Genomic DNA, 25,284 nt, shown 5'->3' on the forward strand with positions numbered 1-25,284 from the left:
GTTGTTATCGATTAGTTGGCTAATCCACTATTTTTGAATTTTATCTGCAATAGCTGTTATTTGAATGTTACTGTCTTTAGTTGATTATTTATTGATTGTTAGTCAATGGCTCCATTTTATCAGTTGATTCAACTGTGATATGTCATCTAATTCATCTACTTCACCTGTTAACTTGTTCATCAATTGACTGGTACTTACCATCAGTTGTCTGGACTAAACAAAGTTGTAATCAAATCCTCCGGATCAAGATCTCGTCATCCTCATTGGTTGAACATGTCATCAATCGATTATTTCTTACCATTAGTTAATGGATCTCAGTTGTTATCGCCTCTTAGACTTTTTCCCTCTCTAATATTCAATCATCCTCAACCTACTAAGACTTCTCATTTGCTAAGAGGTCTAACCTTTGGGCGTTCCTTCATTTTGTCTAGTATTTGGTCCACCTTAACTTACCGTGCTAACGCCTATTGGACTTTCAAATTCTGCCAGCATTTCCAATACTTGTTTCAAATGTATAGTCATCCATTACCAACTTAGACTTTTGTCAACTCTTGTTGATCTTTTCCATTGCATCTACAATGCCAGTGTCAAGATAAATCTGCGCTTGATACTTAGCTTGTCACATAATGTTAGTCCAACATAGATTTAACTTTATACCTTTGTCAATGATATTACAATCATGCGGTCGGCAAGACTAAATGGTCCACTGCAAAGTCTGCTGTAAGGTGACTCAACTCAGCACCATGGCCACATTCATCTATGGCAAGCTTAATTTCCATCGTTAGTGGAAGGTCCCTTTGGGAAAGCTTACACAGCATTAGCAACATGGTGCAAGGGCCCTGGGTGATATTGGGAGACTTCAACACACTGTCTGCTGAGGAGAAACAAGGTGGCTTACTAGTAACAAATTATGAAACTGAAGACTTTCACAGGTTCATCACTGAAAATGCATTGGAGGACCTTCCATCAGTGGGTTGTAAGTTCACATGGACTAATGGGCACATCTATTCCAAACTTGACAGAGTCATTGGCAACAAAAGCTGGTTGCTTTGCAGAGTTCATGGCACCCTCTGACCACACACCAAGTCTCGTCGCCAAAAAGGCGTTCAAATTTTACAGTGCACGAGCATCTCATGATAGGTTTCTACAACTAGTGGAGGAGACATGGAGCAACAATCAATTTTGGCACATCACAGTTTCAGCTCAAGCAGAAACTCAAAGGTTTCAAAGCTCAACAGGTCTCCCTCAATAGGCAACATTTCTATCATATATTAGAACGTGCTTAGCGTGCCAAGGAGGAGCTTGAGGCAGCTCAAATGCATGGCATCATGGATGGAGCATACAAACAACTGATCCAACAAGCCACAAGGCTGCAAGAGGATGAATTTTCATTCCTTTCCCAAGTGTCAAGTCAGCCTACTTCATTGCATACCTTAATTATTTTAATATATGCTACGCAAACTCCTTTATTTTTTAAAATTCTCTACGTAATTTTTGTTGGAATACTATTATAAGTTTTTTCTATGTCAATGAATATCATATGTAAATCTTTTTTTTTTGATATACTTTTCAATCACTTACCTAATAAGATTTATAACTTCTATCATTGATCTTTCAGCCATGAATTCAAATTAATTTTCAATCTTTTTGGTCTCCTTAATTTTATTTTTTTTTATCATTCTTTCCTAACATTTCATGTTATAACTCATTAGCTTAATATCCCTATAATTAACATAATTTTATATATCTCTTTTATTTTTATACAGAAGACTAAATTAGTATTTACCCTTAATTGATTAGACTTTTTTTATTTTAAATATAAATTTGAATAATTTTATAAGTCATTTAATACCCTACTTTTGTAAACATTTTCATATCTCTATTGAAATATCATTTTATCTGACCATTTTTTCATTTTATATCCATTTAATGCTTGAATAACTTGTTAAATATGAATTCTTTAATAAAAATTTTAATTTTTATACTACTCTAACCTACTTAAATCTAAGTTGGTCACTAAAATCTTTATTAAAAAATTGATGAAAATACATTTTCAATACTTATTTATTTCCTCATCTTTCACTACTATCATATTGGATTCATTATTAATACATTTTATTTGAGTAAGATTTTGTATTTTCCTGTCTTTCACTTTAGGTATTCTATATATGTTCCTTTTTCCTTCTTTGTATCAAGCTATCAATATAAGCATTCAAAAACTTCATTCTTAGCTTCACTTATTACTTTGTTGACATCTTTCTTGACTACTCTATTCTTAAAAGTTTTTTTTGTTCTTACAAATCTAAATTAATTTATAGTTTATTTAGTTTTCAATCACTTTCTCTTATACTTTCTCATTCCAACATCAAAATTCTTTATTTAATGATATCTGCCTTCTTGACTCACCAAATATGCTCTTGGCCACCGTTTTCAAATTTGGTGACATCTTATGTCATGTCATATTTAAGTCATATTATATTTTTCCTAATACTTGTACTCTTGTCCTCTTCTTAAAGATATTTTACTTCTCATCCTTTAACTTCCACTGTTGATCCTGTGAGTCATGTATATTTTTCTTCTATTGATTCTAAGCTTGGGGTATATATTTGTACCACTAACCTTTGTTAGGTGGTTAGGTTTTTTTCAAGGATGAACTTATAAACTTTACAATTTTTCTATCCTTCTTTCTAATCATAAGAAAGTCAATTGCATCTTATTGTTCCCACTTTTGAATGCAACTAGGGGGTTTTCTCTTTTCTTGAAAAGCATATTAGGTTCTATAAGTTCATATGCTATTATAAAATCCAATATAATTTCTTTCTTCATTTCTTGTTCCAAAATCATACCCCTCATTTACACATTCTCCTATTAAAACCATTTCATTTGATAAAAAAAATTATTGCCTCATCAGCGTTTTTCAAAATATATATTTAATATTTTCATCTAATCCTACTTGGCGTGAATATATGCTAAGTATATAATAATTTCTTTTACTATCACTATCTTGAGAGGTATAATCCTATCTATCTTCTTAACTACTCTTACTACTCTGTGTAGGATTGGAAAGGCGATAAGAGGTAAATATTGCACTTTTAAAAACCATATTAACAAATCAGAGTACAACAGAAAAGTAAATAGAGATTCAGACACAATGATTTACTTGGTTCACAGTCAGCGACTGCTACTCCAAGGCTTACAATCCCTTGAATCATTTTCAGATAGACAATCAACTAATGTTCTTCTTTTAAATAATATTTCAGAAGCAGAGAGACCTCGTACAGAAATAAAGGATAGAGTAACAAGCTCCTATTGCTGTTAATAAAATGAATGCAATAAAGAAAATTGACAATTTTTATATTGGAGTTTCAATGTAAGTTGTCGGATGTTAATGAAGCATAGACAAACAACGATTGCTTCGTAAAGTAGAAGATTGAAAGGCTTTCTTATAACTTGATTGGATTGTTGGAATTGATGTTGAGCCTCTATTCTCAAGCATATTTTATAGCCTTTGTTCGATTGATTGAACATCTTGTTAGATCGACTAATCCAGATCCAATCCCGATAAGTCAACACTTGATTTCTGGATTTTTCGGTCGATTGAACCTAAAGATTAGTCGACTAAACTCAAACTTTCTTTGCTTATCAGATCAAATCATAGCATAATCCGCTGGATCGGTCGATTGATCCTCCTGATTGGTTGATTTATCCTCAGGGTTTCCTTCGCAACCTGATCCCGTCTTATCTAATCCTCTATTTCCATATAGGTTCGGTCAACTCATCCTCATTATCGGTCAACTAATTCTTTATTTTCTTTTCAATTTGGATTGTACCAGTCATGCTTATCTTCTTATGATTGATTAATTATACCCTTCAGTCAACTGAAGACTTTATTTTTCTACAAAATAAAGTTAATGATATAACAATAATGATAGCTTGTAAATAGAGTTAGAAATAGTTATTAATGCATATTTGTATATAGACAATAAGACTGTCTAATCTCGACTTAAAAATTCGAGTTGGTTTTCGAGTCAGGCCATCGCCTGAGTGGTTTGTCCCAAATGGGACATATTCTCATTGCCTTCCAATCTGAAATGTTTCTCCAGGACTTACCTTACTTATTCGTCAAACATCCAGTTTAGTTGACTTATTTGAACTTCTTTTGCTTAGTGTTCGATCGACACACTAGGACTTTCCTTATTTGATGTTCGATCCACTTACCCATCAAGTGTATTTTGTCAGACCCATCTAGTCTTTGTCTACCTGGTATCTGATTCTCCTGATCTACTAAGATTTTGTTGCCTAGTGTCCGGTTCTCCTAACCTACTAGGACTTTACATGGCAACTATTCTGTACACTTATCACTCATATCAAATACATACTGTCTAACTTTAAACTATTTGTCAGATATCAAAATACAAGTTCGATTATTAGTGATGCATGCACCAACACTTCATTCCTTAATAAATTATCCACGTTAATATCTATTCTATTTTTTATTTTACTCTTCCTTATATATCATAACTTAAAATTTAAATTCACTATCTTTGTCTTTTCTACCAATTATATCTCTTATAAATATAAAATAATAATTACTCTTCTAATCATTATATATTTTCTATTATTTTTGCAGTGAGTGTTTCTACGTTGCATATTTCAAATCTAAGACAATTAGTATTCCTAAAATGTATATTCTTATCCAATCTACGATGTGAAAACTCTTATTGAGATTTTGTAATTAAATTTTGTAATACGTTCCTTTCGAAGAACAACCAAGTATTAGCGCGATAGTTGATGAATCTATACATAATATTTGTCTATGTCTTATGCTGACTTGCAACCTAACACAACTTTTCTTCTTTATCTGAGCTTAGGATCGACCATGACAAAGTTTATTCTCCATGAGCCAAGTTCTTAAATAAGAAAACTACCATTGCATACTCATTTACCAAGAGGCTTCACTCCTAAGCCTGCCTTCATATCCTTTTCATTTTAACCTACTGAGATTTCATTTGCGAACAATTGATGAGCTTCCAAATCCACCACCAACACATGGAGATATTCGATCTACCTCAATCCTCTTGGACTTTTACCAACACCTACTAAACTTTCCCATTGCACCTGTAATATTAATGTCAAGAAAACATACATCCGTATACTTTGCACATAACCTTAATCATATAGATCTAATTTTACAAAACAATATTGCTTACTTCAACCACTTGGCGCATCACATCATCATCTCACCCTTTTTTATATTTGACAGGCCATTTAAGATTAAACAAAAATTAAAAAAATCAAAGTATAAACATTTAAATTTAGACTCTTTCTCCTTGTAAATCTCCTATTTCTTGTCCATTCAATTTAAATAATAATAAAAAAAACTACACCTCTACCTCTTTTTGTCATTAACACTGAAAGAATTATCACTTGGTCCTTTCCAATCCGGAAGATGATAAAGCTTTATCTTTAATCTAACATGAATTATTCCAGTATTGAGATCATCGTGGCACTGTGAAAGGCATGCTGTCACTTATGGCATAAATTTACACGCTAACATCAATTATTCAAACATTATATTGCACATGCATATCAGAACAAACCATTGCTCAACGACAAAGGAACACTGGTAGGATACTAAAACAATTAAGAACGAAATAACAGATCAAAAGAATTATCTAAGAACTTTAATCTACGTCAGCTTCAATTTCTCAATGTACTTGTAGTTATACAGAATAGTGAATGTATAAAGCCAATATCTTTATGAGCTAGCTGCGTACAACAAGAGATTACAAAGCCATGCAGCAACGTCACTGTTTCTGGCTCACACCCGTGGCAGCATCAGTAATCAGTTGGGTCCAGATATCGCCACACTAACCCTAAAGAGCTACCAATGATGTTCATAATAATGGCTGATAGTGCAGCAGGCAAAGCGACCAGCGGGGATGCAAAATGTGAAGTTGCCAGTATGACGCCCAAGGATGAGTTTTGCATACCGACCTGTGCATAACAAATGAGCAAATTTCAGCATCGTTTGATGTGTAGAGCATCATCCAGCAAGTTGACTCAGAGTTATTCTGATGATCTTGTGATATTTGTCTAGTTGTAACTTCAGCAAGCATTAAGATCAATTATGACTTAGAAAGAGAAAAGCAGTAGATCTTCAACCAAACATATGAAGCAGTGACAAGTTTGCCCGAATTATCCCCTCTCGCGCCATCCAGTGATGTAATTCCAAAATCAATTAAAAAGAAAACAGGAGGGAAGGATTCCAATGAACAATTTAGCAAACACATGACCAACGCCATATTTAGATTGCTTTAAGAAGTTAATTTTGAATTATATTGTGTGCCAAAGATATTTAAAGTACACTCCGTATTAAAAAAAAAGTTTTGGTATGCTTTAAAGCGTGTTGATGGAATCAAACTTATATTGGCATAACTGAAACTAAATGGACTTGTATCATTGAAACTAGAACAAACACAAGTATTGAAAATAAATACATATCAGTAAAGAACAGTGTGGGAGTTGGAGAAGAACCAACACTAATTTGTAACTAGAACAGATGGGGCATTGGTATGGGAAAGGATACATACTGGTTTCTTTGACTTTCATATCATCCATCCTCTTTGCTACTGCTTTCCTTTCTTAACCTCCCTCTCTTTTTTTCTTTTTTTTTTATATTGTCTCACCTTCTCCTCATGATCGGCAGACATAATAGAAAGATGATTTATTGAACAAGAATCATTCAAAATTGACCAAGATACGTTAGGATAAGGCTTCACCAATTGACAACAAAGAGCCTATCTCGGCATGAGGGACAATGACATTTATCCATGCTCACGTAGCATTGGCATGGCCAAAATGATATGTTTTTCAACCTTTACCAATTGGTGTTGGAAATGTGAATGGAATAAAGAGGTGGAGACGAAGATACTCTATTGTGCATAGGTTTAGTCTCACATTAGAAGTCTCTTGGCTTTATTGTTGGTTTAAATTATGACACATGCATTAATGTTGTAAACATATGTATGAGAAGAGACTCTCTCACGCGTGAGTGTGCAGGGGTGGATGCAAATCCAAGGCCCAAATTGTACTGAACCAAGGTTGACTCGTGTGCGAGCACAACCTGTGCATGTCGAATGTCAGACCGGTCGAGACAAAATTTGCCCAAAAGAATGAACCAACATATTGCCACTTGAATCTCTTTTTGCTACATGCTCAAGAGTGTAACGGAAGCATCAATGTGAAATTAATGGTGATTCCATAACGTCTCGACATTAATGACGGTATTAAACTAATTAATGGTGATTTCGTAACGTCTCAGTATTAATGGCGATATTAAACTCATTAATAATGATTTCGTAACGTCTCGACATTAATAAAGACATTAAACTCATTAATGACGACATTAAACCCAACATTAAATGACCATAATTTGATCATTTATTACAGGCAAGGTGAGAGCTCCTGTATAAGGAGGCTGGATCTTGAGCAAAGAGTAGAGCGGAAGATAAGCGAAAGAGAAAGCGAGAGGAAGAGCAAGGAGCGAACCTCTATCCACCCGTATTTTCCCACAAAAACTCTTTTAGTCGTGCATCCGCTCGGCTGAACTACTCGTGATAGCACTTAGGTGCATTCTCAGTTCGCCACGAACAATCAGTGCTTGGTTGTGTTCGTGGTTTTGCCGTTGTTTTCCAGACGACCCGAGAGAACCTCGAAGCATAGCCGGAGGTGGGGCAAATCTGTTTCAAGGAAACTGCGTTGAGCGCAGGCCTCGACATCTTACTCGGTGAATTCTCTTTCCGACTCGGCGATCGACTCCCGATTCTGCTACGAACTGCATCGACTCTGCGACTCGGACCACTGGAAGTTTGGCAAAACCAGTCCTATTGGCAGCCTGAGATTATCAGTTCAGGTCATCTCGACAGATAAGTTAAAATTGATTTTGTGTAATTTCAATTCAGTTAATTCCCTAATATCTCCGACAACAGATTGTCCAACAATCTTGAAACAGATCTGATTCTGTTGAGATGGTCACAGAACAGAATGTTGAGGTGCAACAGACTCAACACATGAAGCCCCCTCCACCCCGATTGGAACTGTGTCAATCAATGAAAAAGCCAGAGAAGTTTAGTGGACTAAGCTTCAAGAGGTGATAGCAGAAAATGCTCTTCTACCTGACCACGCTCAGTCTGGCTCGGTTCTTAACCAAGGACTCTCCCAAGCGTGCTGAGGATGCTAATGCGCTGACCATCAGTGCAGTGGAGGCATGGACTCATTCTGGGTTCCTTTGCCAAAATTACATCTTCAACTGCCTTACCGACTCGCTATACGCTGTGTATAGCATGAAGAGAACGACTAAGGAGCTGTGAGAGTCCCGGACAAGAAGTACAAGACAGAGGATGTGGGGCCAAGAAGTTCATCGTGAGCAGATTCCTAGACTACAAAATGGTTGACTCCAAGACGGTGATCAGCCAAGTTCAAGAGCTTCAGGTGATTTTACACGAGATCCACTCAGAAGGGATGGTTCTGAGTGAGACCTTCCAAGTGGCTGCTATCATTGAGAAGCTGCCCCCCGGCTAAAAGGACTTTAAAAATTACCTGGAGCACAAGCGAAAGGAAATGAATGTGGAGGAACTCATTGTTAGACTTCGCATTGAAGAAAACAACAAGAGTTCAGAGAGAAAGTTGTTCTCTCAGGCTACTATAAAAGCCAAAGTGATCGAGTACGGTCAAATCTCGAAACGGAAGAACCCCAAGTCTTCCAAGATGGGACCCAGAGGAGGCATCTGCAAGAAGAAATTCTCTGGGAAGTGTTTCAACTATGACCAAGTGGGTCACAAATCTTCGGAGTACAGGAAGCCGAAGAAGAAGCAGAAGGCTAACCTGAAACGAGGGACCAGAAATGGACGACCTCTGCACTATGGTCTCTGAGTTGAACCTGGTGGGTTTAAATCCGCGGCAATGGTGGATCGATACTAGAGCCACCAAACATGTGTACTGCAACAAGGAGCTGCTCCACAACTTCGAAGAAGTAATGGAGACAAGTTGTTTATGAACTCAGCAACCTCGGACATCATAGGCCAAGTAAAAGTGGTGCTGCAAATGACCTCGGGTAAAGACCTTACTCTGAACAATATGTTGTATGTTCCGGAGATTCGGAAGAATCTAGTGTCCAGATCACTGCTAAGCATGACTTTCGCATTATTTTTGAGTCAGAGTTGTGTTGTCTAAGAATAAAATATTTGTAGGAAGAGGCTATGTATTTGATGGGTTGTTTAAACTCAATGTAATGACCATTAGGCCTAAGATAAATAAGAATGAAAACTCTTCCACTTATATGCTTGAGTCTTCATGTTTGTGGCATGGTAGACTAGGGCATGTTAACTACAATGTGTTGCGTAGATTAATAAATATGCAAAGCATACCTACATATCATCATGACCCAAAACACAAGTGTGAGATTTGTGTTGAAGCGAAAATGGCAAGGTCATCCTTTCAACATATTGAAAGAAGCAATGAACCACTCGGGCTAATTCACACTGACGTGTGCGACCTCAAAGGTACACAAACATGTGGTGGGAATAAATACTTCATCACTTTTGTAGATGATAACACAAAATACTGTTATGTGTATCTTCTCAAAAGTAAAGATGAAGCTATAGAGAAATTTGCTCTCTAGAAGAATGAGGTTGAAAACCAGCTTAATAGAAAGATTAAGGTGGTTCGAAATGACAGAGGTGGTGAATATGTATCATTGTTTGCTGAGTTGTGTGCTGAACATGGAATCAAACACGAAACAACAGCTCCTTATACTCCTCAACAAAATGGAGTTGCTGAGTGGAAAAATCGAACTCTAAAAGAGATTATGAATGCTCTTCTATTGAGCTCTGGACTGCTAGAATTCATGTGGGGGAAAGCTGTGTTAACAGCTAATCACCTTTTAAATAAGGTACCCCGAAAGAAAATAGATAAGAACCCTTATGAGTTGTGGAATGGAAGACAACCGTCCTACAAATATTTACGAATATGGGGGTGTCTTGCCAAAGTGTTGGTGCATGATCCGAAAAGGATTAAGATAGGACCAAAGACTATTGATTGCATATTTATTGGATATGCACAGAATAGCAGTGCATATCGATTTGTTGTGTATGAATCACAAATACCGGAGATACACAAAAACTCGATAATAGAATCGAGAAATGTCTCGTTCTTCGAGCATGTGTTTCTGTATAAAACCTGAGAGGATGCTAGCTCCTCAAAGCGGACATATGAAACACAAGGTGAAGATGATGATGAGGAACCAGTGGAGGTTGAGCTTAGACGGAATAAAAGAGCTCGGGTAGAAAAACCCTATGGATCGGATTTTATTACTTTCATGTTGGAAAGTGAGCCCCGAAGTTACTCAGAAGTTGTAGGCACTTCTGATGGACCTGAAAGAGGCAATTGCATCTGAGATAGAATCTATCTTGCAAAATCACACTTGAGAACTTGTGGATCTTCCTTCGGGAAGTAAACCACTAGGTTGCAAGTGGATCTTCAAGAAGAAAATGAAATCAGATGGCACAATTGATAAGTATAAGGCCAGATTTGTAATCAAAGGATATCGACAACGAGAAGACCTTGATTACTTTGATACGTATTCTCCGGTGTCGAGAATAACTTCCATTAGAGTATTGTTGGCTATTGCCGCTCTATGGAATCTCGAAATACATCATATGGATGTAAAAATAGCCTTTCTAAACGGGGATTTAGAAGAGGAAATCTACATGGAGCAACCTGAGGGGTTTTCTGTGCCAGGATAGAAAAACAAGGTTTGTAGATTGGTGAAGTCATTATATGGCTTGAAACAAGCACCAAAGTAGTGGCATGAGAAATGTGACAATGCCATGAAGGAATGTGGATTTAAGATCAATGAGTATGATAAATGTGTCTACATGAAAGTCACAAGGTATGACTATGTCATTTTGTGCTTATATGTAGATGGCATACTTATCATTGGAAGTAATGATAAGATAATCAAATCCACTAAAGATATATTGAACTCAAGATTTGACATGAAAGATATGGGTCTAGCTGATGTGATTATAGGAATAAAAATTCTTAGAATAACAGAAGGACTTGTTTTTAGTCAGTCCCATTATGTGGACAAGATTCTTGAAATTCACCAAGGGTGATACTGCATTGGCACGAACGCCGATAGATACAAGTCAACATCTATCAAAAAATCGAGGTGAAAGTATCTCTCAGATAGAGTACTCTCGAGTGATTGGAAGTCTGATGTACTTGATGAGTTGTGTACACGACCAGACTTGGCATATGCAGTAAGTAAACTGAGTAGATACACGAGTAATCCCGGTGTTTAGTATTGGAAAGGGATAACAAGAATATTGAAGTACTTGAAATATACTCGTGAATATGGATTGCACTATACGAGATATCCTGCTGTGATCGAAGGATACAGCGATACGAGTTAGATATCTAACGTAAAAGATTCTAAGTCTACGAGTGGATATATATTTACTCTTGGAGGTGCAGTCATATCCTGGAAATCTTCTAAGCAAACGGTAATAACCAAATCCACGATGGAATATGAGTTTATAACTCTTGACAGATGTGATGAAGAGGCTGAATGACTACAGCAATTCTTAGAAGATATTCCACGATGGCCGAAACCTGTGTCGACAATTTGCATACATTACGATAGTCAATCAGCAATCGGTCGAACACAGAGTCATCTGTATAATGATATGACTAGGCATATACGTCGTAGACATAATACCATTAGACAACTACTCTCAACGAGAGTTATACTGTTGACTATGTGAAGTTAAAAGATAACCTAGCGGATCCGCTAACCAAGGGGTTAAATAGAGAGTTAGTTGCGAGCTCATCACGAGGAATGAGCTTGATGTCGTTGTTAGCGATCAGTGCAGAGGGCACCCAACCTATTCTAACTTAAGATCCCAAGAACTAGGTTCAAAGGGCCAACTAATTTGCACTGACTAGACATACTGTGGGGGAATGACCCAATGAATCAGTGAAGGATGGAGGTTAAGCACACGACTTTTAATGATCAAGAAGAGTAGATGGCTACTCTCGAGGGATCACCTATGTGAGAAAGAAGTGGGACCGCTTCAAAAAGAATTGGAGGCACAATTCTTAGATCTTCTCATAAAATCAGGCGTGTTCATGACCAAGAACGAACACACTAATGAGAACTAAGTTGTATCAAGAAAAGTCTTAGGTGAGATATGTCAATACCTTTATAAACGACAGAATAGTTTAAGGACATCGCGTCTACTATCAGCCAGTAGGCAAACAGATCTTCATAAGGGAAGATTCAAAGGATAAAACCTACATATCCTATATTTGACTCAACTGTTGAATGCTATCATATGCCCTGTGGGGGATTGTTGGAAATGTGAATGGAACAAAGAGGTGGAGACGAAGAGACTCTATTGCGCATGGGTCTAGTCCCACATTAGAAGTCTGCTTTATTGTTGTTTAAATTATGACACATGCATTGATGTTGTAAATATATGCATGAGGAGAGACTCTCTCACGCGTGAGTGCGCAAGGGTGGGTGCAAATCCAGGGCCCGAATTATACTGAACCAAGGTTGACTCGTGTGCGAGCACAACCTGTGCATGTTGAATGTTGGACCGGTCGAGGCAAAATTTGCCCAAAAGAATGAACCAACATATTTCCACTTAAATCTCTTTTTGCTACATGCTCAAGAGTGTAACGGAAGCATCAATGTGAAATTAATGGTGATTCCGTAACGTCTCGACATTAATGGCGACATTAAACTAATTAATGGTAATTTCGTAACGTCTCAGTATTAATGGCGACATTAAACCCATTAATAATGATTTCGTAACGTCTCAACATTAATAAATATATTAAACTCATTAATGACGACATTAAACCCAACATTAAATGACCATAATTTGATCATTTATTGCAGGCAAGGTGAGAGCTCCTCTATAAGGAGGCTGGATCTTGAGCAAAGAGTAGAGCGGAAGATAAGCGAAAGAGAAAGCGAGAGGAAGAGAAAGGAGCGAACCTCTATCCACCCGTATTTTCCCACAAAAACTCTCTTAGTCGTGTATCCACTCGGCTGAACTACTCATGATAGCACTTAGGTGCATTCTCAGTTCGCCACGAACAACCAGTGCTTGGTTGTGTTCGTGGTTTTGCCGTTGTTTCCCAGACGACCCGAGAGAACCTCGAAGCATGGCCGGAGGTGGGACGAATTTGTTTCAAGGAAACTGCGTTAAGCGCTCGGCATCTTACTCGGTGAATTCTCTTTCCGACTCGGCGATCGACTCCCGATTCTGCTACACACCGCATCGACTCCGCGACTCGAACCACCGGAAGTTTGGCAGAACCAGTCCCGTTGGCAGCCTGAGATTATCAGCTTAGGTCATCTCGACATATAAGTTAAAATTGATTTTGTGTAATTTCAATTCAATTAATTCCCCAATATCTCCGGCAATAGATTGTCCAACAATTGGCACTTGGCACCATGTGGAACCATGATTAACAAAACTTTTAAACATTGAAGATTCCAAAATCGAATGAAAATTCATTCTTGAATACAGAGTACCTGAATTGCGATTGCTCTACGTTGTCTTTCTCCTAAGCCAGATATTAAGGCTGCAAGATACCTGCAAGTGTGTAGGCATTGTTAGAACCATAAAAATTAAACAATCCAATATCTGACTCCTGAGAACATCACCTCATCAATCAGTTCAATGAAAAAAGAGGACAACAATTGTCACAACAAATTTCAAGTGAAAATACTAGTAACCAAATTGCAACCCATCAGACTTTAGATGAAGAATGAGAATCCACACCCTAGGAAAAAGCCTGCAAGATGTAGCAAAATCACTGAGACCACAACAACACCCAATTCACCAAAAAGGATGCCAACAGCTCCATTGGAAACACCAACAGCTGATGATTTAATTCCAACAATATTTTCTGAGAATACACTACAAAATAACCAAGAGGAAACATAAATACTGAATAATACAAACAGAACAAGAACTCAAAATAAGATATTGAACAGTGGTCGAGAACAGACCTGCTTGCAAGAAGTGATGATGTTAGCACCGCAGCAAGGGGAGCATACGGGATAACGGCTTTCACGGCAGTTGGAAATGCACTTTGCAAATAAGACCCCAACAAAATTGGAGCAAGAACTACCTAGGATGAAAAATACATTACTACCAAAGATGAAAACAGAAAACAATAGTGATTTAAACTCTCCTTTGAACCCTAATCCTTACCTGTAGGGTACTTAAAGAAAGTTTGATGGCATCCACAGGAACATAAGTTCCAGCAAGGAGTTTAGTTAAAAGAGGAGTAAGAAACACGGCAGCCAAAGTGGTGCATACAGTCATCACAATCGATAATGGCATATCCCCTCGAGCAATTAAGGTAACCTGAAATACAAGATGGAAGATATAGCCATCACAAGTAATTAAAGTTCTATGGGAGAAGAAATATTTTCCCCAATTCCATTTGCGTCATTTTCAAAAATCGCCCACTTTAAGAAGAAAACATGATGAATTTAATAGGCTTAAGTTTAAAAATCTCATAGAGTAAACAAACAATTCTATCTTTTTTCCCTGGACTAATGATTTGGCCTACAACAATGACTCTCAAGAGATAACAGTTGAAAATGTGTTTAATATTCTTTCAGTAAATAGGTAAACAATCTTCATACAAATTTCTTATATGATCAATACATGGGAGCCATCTTCAGTTTTCCTGAAGCATAGAAATTTCTATAAAAAAATATGATATAAAATTTAAAAAAACAATCAATGATGTTTGTCCGGTTGCTAGTTATTGTGATTGAAAACAGGAATTGTTCCACCAGAAAGAATTCCTATCAAAATTATCTTAGATGAATTGGCAATCTAACATTAAACAACAGTGTAAATCTAGCTGCTCCAATTATAGATAGAAATTTAAGCCTAAGGGGCATCTACATCTATCGTCATCCACCACATACACCTGACCCACCACACTACCATGAATAAGTGACAGCCAATTAAAACATCAAAATCTAACATGAAGATCACATGTGTATACAAAACAGAACATAAATTAATTCATTATATTTTGTCTTATTAATAAATTTAACAAAAATTTTGTGTAAGTTGATATAATCTTGCTATTTAGTCCTTATTAAATGAGAAACATGAACAGCATGAGCAACTCATTGTCTTTTTTTCACAATTGACAGATTTGCAAACCTCTTCACTTAGCAAAATATGACACCCGCAAAATTAGGGTTGTAAATGAACCAAGCGTTCGTGAACAAGCTTGGTGTTCGGCTTGGTAAGAGCTTGTTTATGTTCGTTCAATATACATTAGATTAATTAAACAAACAAGCTTGAACAGCTCGTTAAGCTAAACAAACAAGCTTGAACACATATGTGTTCAGCTCGTTAACGTTCGTGAACAACGTTCGTGAACAATGTTCGTGAACAACGTTCGTGAACAATGTTCATGAACCATATTTATTAATAAAATTCTTTTCAATATACTAAATAAATAATAAAATAAAATAAATAAAATTAAATTATCAATCTTAATAATCAATCAAACAATTAAAAGTTTCAAACAAGCATGAATTGAGAGTTTGATAACATCCAAGCTTGAACCAAGCTCAAGCCAAGCTTGAATTGAGAGCTTGATAACATCTAAACAAACCAAGCTCAACCCAAGCTTCAAACAAGCTCAAGCTCATAAAAAATAAACCAAGCCAAACTTGAACACGCATTTCAAAAGCTTGGTTCATTTTAAGCTCGGCTCGGCTCGGTTATCTTATCAAACAAGCTTGAACACCCCAAAGCTCGGCTCGGCTCGTTTACAGCCCTACGCAACATCCTAACTCATTTGAAAATGTTCCATAATAATTGGTTAGTTGCAGCTCAGGAAGGAACGTAATTAGGTACTTCATTTGGTTGTGGCCACACCATAATTGCAGGAATTTTCAAAAAATTCATCTTGATAGTGCCTCCATCCACAATATGGCCAAGGAAAATAAGTGTCTAATAATCAAATAAGCACTTTTCCTTCTTAAAAAAAAGTTAGATCTCTCATAGAACAAGGTTGTTGTTGTTGTTGTTGTATCTCTCGTAGAACATTAAAAAAAACTTGTTGCAAACATTATATGCTTCTCTATTCTTCGAGTCTAGGTCACAACATCATCCAGATAAACAACAACAAAGTGATCGAAAACGGTTGGAGTATCTTATTCATGAAGGTGCACAAGGTTGTAAGAGCATTCATGAGGCCAAAGGGAATCACTAGGAACTCTATGAGTCATATATATACAGATGCCAGAGTTTTTAGTTCATCCCAATTATCCTGACAAGATAATCCAGATCTTTAAGTCTAATTTTGTTAACTATTTGGCATCCCCAAGTTGATCAAATAAATCAGCATTGAGAGGAATCAGGTACACATCTCTAATTGTGATATTGTTCAAGGCTTGATAGTTTTGAACAATCATGAAGATCCATAATAATTATTTTAAAAAAGGACTGATGCTCCATATGGTGCTTTGGAAAGTTGAATCCATGCATCCAACAGCACCTTAATTGCTTTCTCAATTCATCTATCTAACTGAAGAGGGGTCATTGGTAAGGTGGGAATGCTGGTGGACTTGTTCCACATCTCAATGTTATGGTACACCTCTCTCCTTGGTGGTAACTAGCTGGGAAGGTTTGGTGGCATTACATCATTAAGCTCCTCCATGACTTCCAGTACTTTTATAGGTGGAACTTGGGAATCTATCATTTGTCTTTTCTCCATGAGAGTTGTCAAGGAAGTAATCTCTTCATGACAAACACCCTTAGCAACTTGCATTATGAGTAATTGTTGGAGCGGGTGGATCGAAAGGACAGTTGGTAGAGGGGAAGGAGTGTGTGAATATGATTCCTGCTTGCAAATGGCAAAACTAGTACTCTTATTACTATCTTAGCAAGGACACAACAAAAATATTAGCAATGGAAATCAATTATAAAATCACAAGCACATACCACAATTTAATATGATTTGATAGCCCCGTGACTCCTGCTCCATGGCCTATATTACTCGCGGAATCCTCTATACTTTCTCCTTCTCAACAACACGGAGGATGGAGGTGGAGAGACCTCTTACAAGATGTTCACAATTCATACAAAAGGCTTACAACAGAGATGTTAGAGGTTATAGGATTTACAATAAGGCTTAGTAAAATAACAAGACACTAAAATAGATGTTGTGATGAATTTGTAGCCTTTAGAACCCATTTAATAGCCTCTTCCTCAAAGAAAATCTTTGACACGATTTTCCTATTGCGCGCACATTCAATGTCTCATTTGCACCATCAGTCAACTAATCCATTTAAGTCATTATCTGATCAATTTGTTATGGCTTGTTGAAGTTGTCTTGTAGCATATGTCAACCGATCATCAACATTAATTGACTTGTCTTATCAACTTTGCCCGTTTCCCTTGAATCACGATCATTTCCTTTGGCAACTACTACTTCATCCGGGCTACACCAGTCAAGTGCTCATAGGCATCAATATACACCATTCTATTTATTGCTTGAGTTGTCTACCTAATCAACTCAACTATTAATCAACTAAAGGACTCCTTTAGTCTACTATTATTTTGACTACAAGCAATCTAATGACCAAATCCATTAAGTTGAGTGTTACCATCACTGGAGTACATTTGCTCTCAAATCTCAACTCACCATACTAGCTATCTCCACCACAAGGTCATCGCTCATCAAGTTTCTCATCCCTCAAATGCACTGAGTCCTCGGCTCTCTCCCTGTGCCACCATTCACACTTTATTTATGTAGTCTGTCTCTTAGCCATCTCCTATCAAGCATCTTGTCCCTTAATGCATGGAGCCTTCAACTCTCTCCCGGTGTTATCCTTTATGCTTCGCTTATGTAGTCCACTACTAGGCACAGTCGCACTTTGATGCTCATTGTGTTGCAATTCCTCAAACGTCTCATATCATCCTTCTTCGATCTTCACGGGCCATGAGTCAACCGTGTTAAATCATCTCTATGTGTGCATTCACTAAGTCGTACACAAATACGCACATATCAAATTACAAGGCAAAGTCTAACTTAAACCTTTTGCCCAAAAATCAAATCTTACAGTTGCACCGAAATACTTGGAGAAAGAATTTAATGCTTTGGAAACATTTGTACATTGGATGTTGCATGATTGGTAGCATTTTTTTGCATATTTAGTTATTTACCTAAAACTGAAGTAACCTTGAACAGTGCACCTCAAATCTCTTACATGTGTGCATAACCTTTGAAAGTCAATGATGTTCTACCTTGACCTAACCAAGCACTTAACAACAGAATTTGCTAATCTCCCTTCATGCTTCACCACTATTTATGAGGTCTAAAGAACTCGAAACATCTAGACATTACAATGAATTACCACGGAGCTACTATTAAAACAAGGTGGCCTAGATGACAGTCTTACTAACAACCAAGAAATAAAATGAGCAAGTAAATCAACTATAATGATCTAAATAAAGTCATGTCCCTTCTTGGACTTTCAAAAGTTCTTATGCAAAATACTGGCTACATATTCTCACTTCCATTGAGAAGGCATGCTCAGATGCTCTAAAACACACCAAATCTATGGTGCTTACCTTGACCTGTTGACAAACAAAGTACTTAACCATAAGATTTGCTATATCTCTCTTTATGTCTCACCACCAACACAACCTTATAAAACCTCAAAACATTTGTATATTGTGTGGGTGTACTGTGACTTATGAATAAGGTGCTATTCTTAACAAGGTGTGACTCAAGAACAAACAACTTACCTCAAAATCATAAAGTTTCATTTGTATCTCAAGTGAACTTTTGTCCCAAAATATGCTTCATCTATTTATTTATAGCATGAAGGTGATGATCCAATTACTGAATGCTCTTAATGTTCTCCACCAAGCATACCTATGCTATGAGTGACGCTAAGATGCTAAGATCTGATTGACTTATGTCAACAATATTAAATTTAAAAAAAAATTGTCCTTGAATTGAAGCATCAATGTACATAATGAAACTCTTCATTGAAGGAAGATTTAACACTGAAGTGGAATTGGTCTCTGCTTTAACTCCTAAAAATTCATCTCACAAGGGTTGTCCTAAATGAACTTCACCCCTGTTCGTCAACTATGTTAGGCTTATCGCTACCTTGAAAATTCTTCAACAAGTTGCAGTATTAGCATAAAAGCTATAGACAACTATAGTCCTCCTCCGTCACCTTAAGTTAACCTCATTGAGTCAAGGTTGCTATAAAACTACACATATGTCATCCTTGAATACCACATCCTAGAAAGCCAATACTTGATAACCAGAAAACACTTATTGAATGTGGTAAACAACTAGTTTTACTCAGTTTTATCACATTTCAAAGATGCACCTCATGCTTTTAACTTAGATTAAATTAGTATTTCATCGATAAAAAGCAATCAAAGTTAATTTGTGTGTTCTAGAATTGTATAATTTGTCCATGAACGTAGCTAGGACATTAGGGAGACCAAACTGCTCAAAAGGAATTCATAAAATCCACTCCAAAAATAGAAAAGCAATCTTCCAAGTTTCCTCATTTTTTAGGAGCAGATGAAAGCCAAGTCTTAGATAAATCTTGAAATAGAATTGGTGCCTTAAGTTGGTCAAATAAGTTATTAATTCTAGGAATACACTACCTTTTTATAGTCATGGCTTTCACTTGTCACAGTCTAATGGATTCATCCTTCTTTTTGATGAAGAGGATAGCTCTCCACAGAAATACAAAACGGCAGATAAATCACTTGTTCAGGATTTCCTATAATTGCAATTTAAGCTCCTCAGTATTATATGATATGTTGCCATTAGAAATCGGTGCGCTAGTTTGTAACTCAAAAGCAAAATCAATTGTCGCTTGGGTGGAATTTCAAACAACTCCTCCGTAAAGACATTTGGATATCACACATCTACTCCTTGTGCTATTATATGAGAAAGCGAAAAGGCTTTCATATTCCTGCATCATAATTGTACAACATGGAAAGAAGAAATCAAAGATATTGAACATTTGCAGATTCCAACAAAATTTCAATAAGGTGAATCATGACGAAAAAAGTGACTACCTTCTTTTGATGGTTATATTGGCATGGTTTGAAGATAGCCAATCCACACCCAAAATCACACAGTGAAACTCAGTGATCAAAGGTCTGTGAATAGCACTCTACAATTTCCAACCTACAACTTTTTAGCTCCATCGCAAAGTATAAAACTCCCATTATGGCTAATCACAGCTATGATTAACTCTAGTGGTAGATTCCCCCCCCCCCCCCCCCCCCCTACCTATATTGTCAACAAATGCACATGCGTTAACTGAATTGCTGCTACTGGTATTTTAGGAATGCCACCAATGCAAATTATGGCTCGAAGTATTGAGTCATCTTCCTACTGGGCCTCTTGCTGAGTTAGGGCAAACACTATGGCTATTTGATATCTCAGAATTTGTTGTTATTGCAATTACTGTTGGCTCTAATACAATTGAGTCTATTGTTATTACAGTAGTTGTGGGACTGGAGATCGAAAGCTATGTTGCACCCTCCAACGAAAATCCTGCACTGTCTCAGTTTCTTACAATAACAAAAAATGTCCTGATTTATGGTTATGGTACACTGATGAGACATGGGTGCATATGCTACAAATGTGCAATACCATTCTCCTTTCCTCTCGGCTAATGTTACAATAGTAATTTAGGCCTGTAATGGGAACTGAGACGAGGTCAAGTCTCGTCTATGTTAGCTTTCTTTTTAGGACAGCTAGAATGTCCAACTAATTGAGTCTAGATCTAAGCTCCTTGTCCACCTACTTGGTACTTACCAACTAGTTCACTGAGCTAGCCAAAATGATTCTACCAATGTTTCTCCTTAAAAATCTATGTCTTGATAGGCTCAGTCTCCATGGCCAAGGATATCATTTGTTGATAAGTAATGGAAAATGGTTACATAGATGGTAAAAAATACAGAATAGCTAAGTTCAAGCCCTGAATAATGTGTGCTCACTTCGAGTGTTCAGTTGAATAAACCGAACTGGCATAATATCAACCTTTGGGCTCTGTGCCGCAGTGAACATCCCTGTAAGAGACATCCTTCAACCATGCAATGCATGATTTTGCAACCTCTACCATGGACTCAACCACTAAGACCAACTCTCATACTAAATACCATTTGGTATGATATAATAAGAAAAAGAAGAAAGTAAAAAAATCATAATACTCTACAAAATATCACTCTTATGTTCAAAGACTTATTGTCATAAGACTAGAACCATAAAATCAGAAGGAAGAAAAAAAATTAGAAATAATTTGTTGTTAAAACATGAACCTAACTGCATGCCAGTTAAATTGTCAAGACCTGATTGGTTCATTTCCCATAAATGGAATGGGATCTACTTGTCACCATGACAATTCCATCACCATTGTTTATATTGGATGTTGTACAATCACTTTGGTAATTGCTATGACTAGAGGCTTAAAATTTCTCTTACAAACATAGACACTCAAGCTTGCTAGTGATCATAGGGTGTTCTTTTATGGATTTAATTGCTCGTGTCAAAATCATACATGCAACAAAAACAAATTAAAAAATATATAGAATAAAAAATCACTAACACAATCAACATGGTTTGAAGCATGGCACGAAGTCTCACTCTTACTCCACGGCCTATTAGTTTGTAATTGAATCACTCTCACAGATCCACTGAGAAAGAAAGTTGCTTACAAGTAGTTCTTCTCTTACAAAGAAATACAAACAAGAAAAGTAAATCAGAGTTATCAAGTGCTTTTAGCGAGAGTTTTTGCTTTGATTTGCACGCCTTTGGACATTCTTTAGTTTGAGCACTTGATCACTGAGATTTCACAAACAATTTCATGCACACTTACAAGGCAAACAACCTTCATGACTCATATAGAAAAAGACTTAAACTATTGTATTTTGTCTACCTCCAATTGACTAAATTGGCCTCCAATCGGGGCACCGGCTTCCAATCGGGGCACATGTAGCCAATATGCAGCAAAGGACTAGTTGGACCAATTAACTGAAATTCTTGTTTAGTCAATTACTCAAACATCTAGCAGACTCGATTTGGATCCATTTGATTGGAGTCTGAAGAAAAACATTATCTTTTTTGAACCCTTGTGTTAAATCAACTACCAAATAAACTCAATACTCTAATCAACTACGAATCCTCACCAATCTATTGAATCTACTCTAAAATTATGACTCCACTTAGCTTACATCCTCGTAAGCATACACGAACCTCAGGGCGTAGCGCAGACGGTGGGCGCATGGTATCTCTGGCGTAATGGCAAGGGGTCGATTCTCAGGAACTGACGACCTGGGGTTTACCCCGCCATGTGCCTATGGCCTGTACCTGCATGAACCTCCCTCCATATCTGTGGGGCCGGCACTAGGGGGGCCGCTAAGGTAGCGGATCTACCTTTTTCGTAAGCATACACGAAACTCAAAGTCAAGCTGAATGACCAACCATAAGTAGGAATGTATTACCCCTTGGTTGAATGTTTCCTACAAACTACTAGGTAATCTAGTCTCCTATTTAGTTATACACTTCATCTCTGAGAATGCTCTTCAAAAGTGTGAACTCCAAGAGAACAATTAGCTTGTCACAGCTCACATAGCTTCTAGGTCTTCAACCTTATCATCCTTCAATCAAGCTCACATTTCACTTGTAATCTTTTGTCTCTCTTTCCTCAAGGTCTAAAACCTTGTCAATAGTTTATATTATCCTTAAGTTCATGTCATGTCAATCCCTCAATACCTTGGATGCACCAAACCATTTAGGATTGCTTATTAGACATCATTCGTTATTCACATATGGAGTCCACCTCCTATCAAGTTGTCCTAGAGTATGCCTTAATAGAAATTTCTAGTCCTATAGATGTTCCATGTCTATTCACATACAAACTCACCTTGTTATTGGCTGTCAAATATACTCCTCATTCTAGAGTTCACCTTGTTAGAAATTTTTGATGTTTCAAATGTCTCATACCATCACCTCCAAGTCAACCTCATTGCAGACCTATGAGCCATTGAGTATAACCATCCAATTTGACCACATCAAGTCATCAATAACAAATCAAACCACGTTGAGTCACAAGCTCTATGTGCACTTTGTTAAGTCCTTGCTTACTTTTTACACACATTAGAAACACAAAATAAACCTAATTTAAATCTTTTGTCAAATAGATCGAAATATCCTAATCGAATTCAACCATTTGTTTATATCATTGCACCAACAAATATTAGTTAATGTAAAAAGGTATTACAAAATGAGTGCACATGACTCAGCCTAAAACTAAGTACTAGATAAAGCACATGATAGCAAGATTAATCAGTATTAATAGATAGCTAGATCATGGAGAATTAATATTTGAACTTTAAAAATGCTCGATGAAAAATTGAAAGGGATAAAATAAAACAATCTAGTTAAGCACTAAAAGGAAAAACATAATTAGCCAAAAATAGAAATGAAGCAAACAATAAATAATAAGACATAGTGACTAACTCACAAGAGGAATCCAACACCAGTGCAAGTCTTAGAGCAACACCTAATGTCCTAGTTATACACCCCTATTACTCATCATCGATAAATCTGGAGGATAGAATAAAAGGGGCGTAGAGTAGGGAAATAGTCAAAAGGAGTACAATATGAATTATACAATAGCAAGAAATTAGATAATAATCGATGACAAATTAAGGAACTTCTCATAATGTTTGAGTGCAGGCATCATGTCCTATTATTTTGGTTAGGTTATGTTTTATAGGAAATCGAGTAGGGATGTTTGCATTTCTCCCTTGCTCTTCGAAGAAGAGATACTCTATACACTCATTATAGTGTGACTACCAATGCATAATACCTACAATGCATTGACATAATCAACGGAGCAATGAGATGTTCTTAATAAGTAAGCCAGCATTTATCATATTTATTTCATTTAGCATGTTAATCAATGCATTTGTCATAGGATGCATTAGTAGGAAAAAGGATAACAATAAAAGAGACAACATTATGCATATAACAAGTAATTTAAGCGAGTAATAAGAAAAGATAAATGCACATGCTATAATGCATACGAATAGAGAAAATGACAGAGGACAAGACAAGCAACTAAGTGTAGAAGAATTTCAAATAGGGTTCTTCCTCCATCAACTTAGTGTTTTCCTCCATGGGTTACCCACTCATCTAAAAACACAAAGATCCAACTTAAGTACAAACCTACACGGTCTCAAGTCAACTAGGCATTTATTTAAGAATCTTAGGTTTAAAAAGTTTTTAGGTATCGATTCAAAAGAATAATAAGTGTTTAGATATCAAATATATATATGCGAAATAACATTTGCACTTTACAAGAAGGAAATGGCGTACCACATTCGAAGCAGTTCCTCCAGGGCAACAAGCCAGCAGAATTAGCCCCACAGCAAGAGATGGTTTAAGGCCAAGTGCTATACTAACAGTTGCTCCAAGAGATGGCATTATTGTGTACTGAGCAACACAACCACAAAGAATCTACCCAAAAATAAAGCAAAAAACAAAAGGAAGATAAAAGAGAAAGATAGAAAATGCGCTATAAAACGATCTGTAGTAGAAATCAGGTGAAGAACAACGAAGAGATTGCACATTCTGTCAGATAAGTCTTGAAATAATAATCAATTAACGTGCGGATCCTAATAGTCAACTAGGAAATTGTACATTCACGTTAGATAAGTCTAAAGAAAATCATCAGATATCCCCGGGCTTACAGAGAAAGGCTGCTTCCGGAAAAGAGCAAATAGGTCCCTGAGTTCCAGAGTGAGACCCATGGCCAGCATTATGAAAGCCAGAGCACAGGTATAAGAAGCCGGGCCTCGGGCCACGAACCAGGAGAAAGCCGACGGATTCACGACTGCGACGGAGCCACCGATGGTGACGTACAGAGGGTAGAGGCTTGCAGCGGTGGCGAGCGCATTTTCCCATCGGGGGACGGCCCTCTTGGGGTTGCCAGAGTGAGCTCTGATATTGAGTGCTCCCGGATCCCGTTTCCGGTGAAAATTCGATCTTGGAATTGGGAGAGGAAGCAATTTGGTAGATGATTCATGGTGGAAAAGCAGGGGGCGAAGCGAGGGGAGAGACATGGAAGAACAAGCAGCAGCCACAGGTTCGAGCGTTACCAGTGCCTCT

At 37.1% G+C, this 25,284-nt stretch overlaps 1 protein-coding gene across 2 annotated transcripts; it reads right to left on the reverse strand.

Annotated features, from left to right (window-relative positions):
- Positions 1-5,671: 5,671 nt before the first annotated feature.
- LOC122046890 (probable sodium/metabolite cotransporter BASS1, chloroplastic) lies at positions 5,672-25,284 on the reverse strand. Of its 2 annotated transcripts, none has more exons than XR_006130416.1 (7): positions 24,867-25,284; positions 24,493-24,633; positions 14,298-14,453; positions 14,093-14,214; positions 13,745-14,000; positions 13,613-13,673; positions 5,672-5,997 (listed from the first exon to the last, which is right to left on the reverse strand). XR_006130416.1 is itself a non-coding variant. In XM_042607831.1 (7 exons), the coding sequence occupies exons 1-7, from the start codon at positions 25,236-25,238 to the stop codon at positions 5,839-5,841; spliced, it is 1,149 nt and encodes a 382-aa protein (XP_042463765.1). In that variant the 5' UTR covers positions 25,239-25,284; the 3' UTR covers positions 5,672-5,838. The 2 variants fall into 2 exon arrangements, 1 of the variants encoding a protein (XP_042463765.1); XM_042607831.1 differs by having other exon boundaries at positions 13,863-14,000.

Source organism: Zingiber officinale, chromosome 2B (assembly GCF_018446385.1).
Source record: "Zingiber officinale cultivar Zhangliang chromosome 2B, Zo_v1.1, whole genome shotgun sequence".
NCBI lineage: Eukaryota > Viridiplantae > Streptophyta > Magnoliopsida > Zingiberales > Zingiberaceae > Zingiber > Zingiber officinale.

What these genes read in the sequence shown, in the direction of transcription:
- LOC122046890 (XM_042607831.1), bottom strand. Translation starts at nt 25,238, where the DNA reads ATGTCTCTCCCCTCGCTTCGCCCCCTGCTTTTCCACCATGAATCATCT. An exon ending in GAGGAACTGCTTCGAATGTG is followed by an intron (nt 14,454 to 24,492) that starts GTACGCCATTTC and finishes CTTGTATTTCAG; the next exon opens with GTTACCTTAATTGCTCGAGG. An exon ending in TCATCACTTCTTGCAAGCAG is followed by an intron (nt 14,001 to 14,092) that starts GTCTGTTCTCGA and finishes GTTATTTTGTAG; the next exon opens with TGTATTCTCAGAAAATATTG.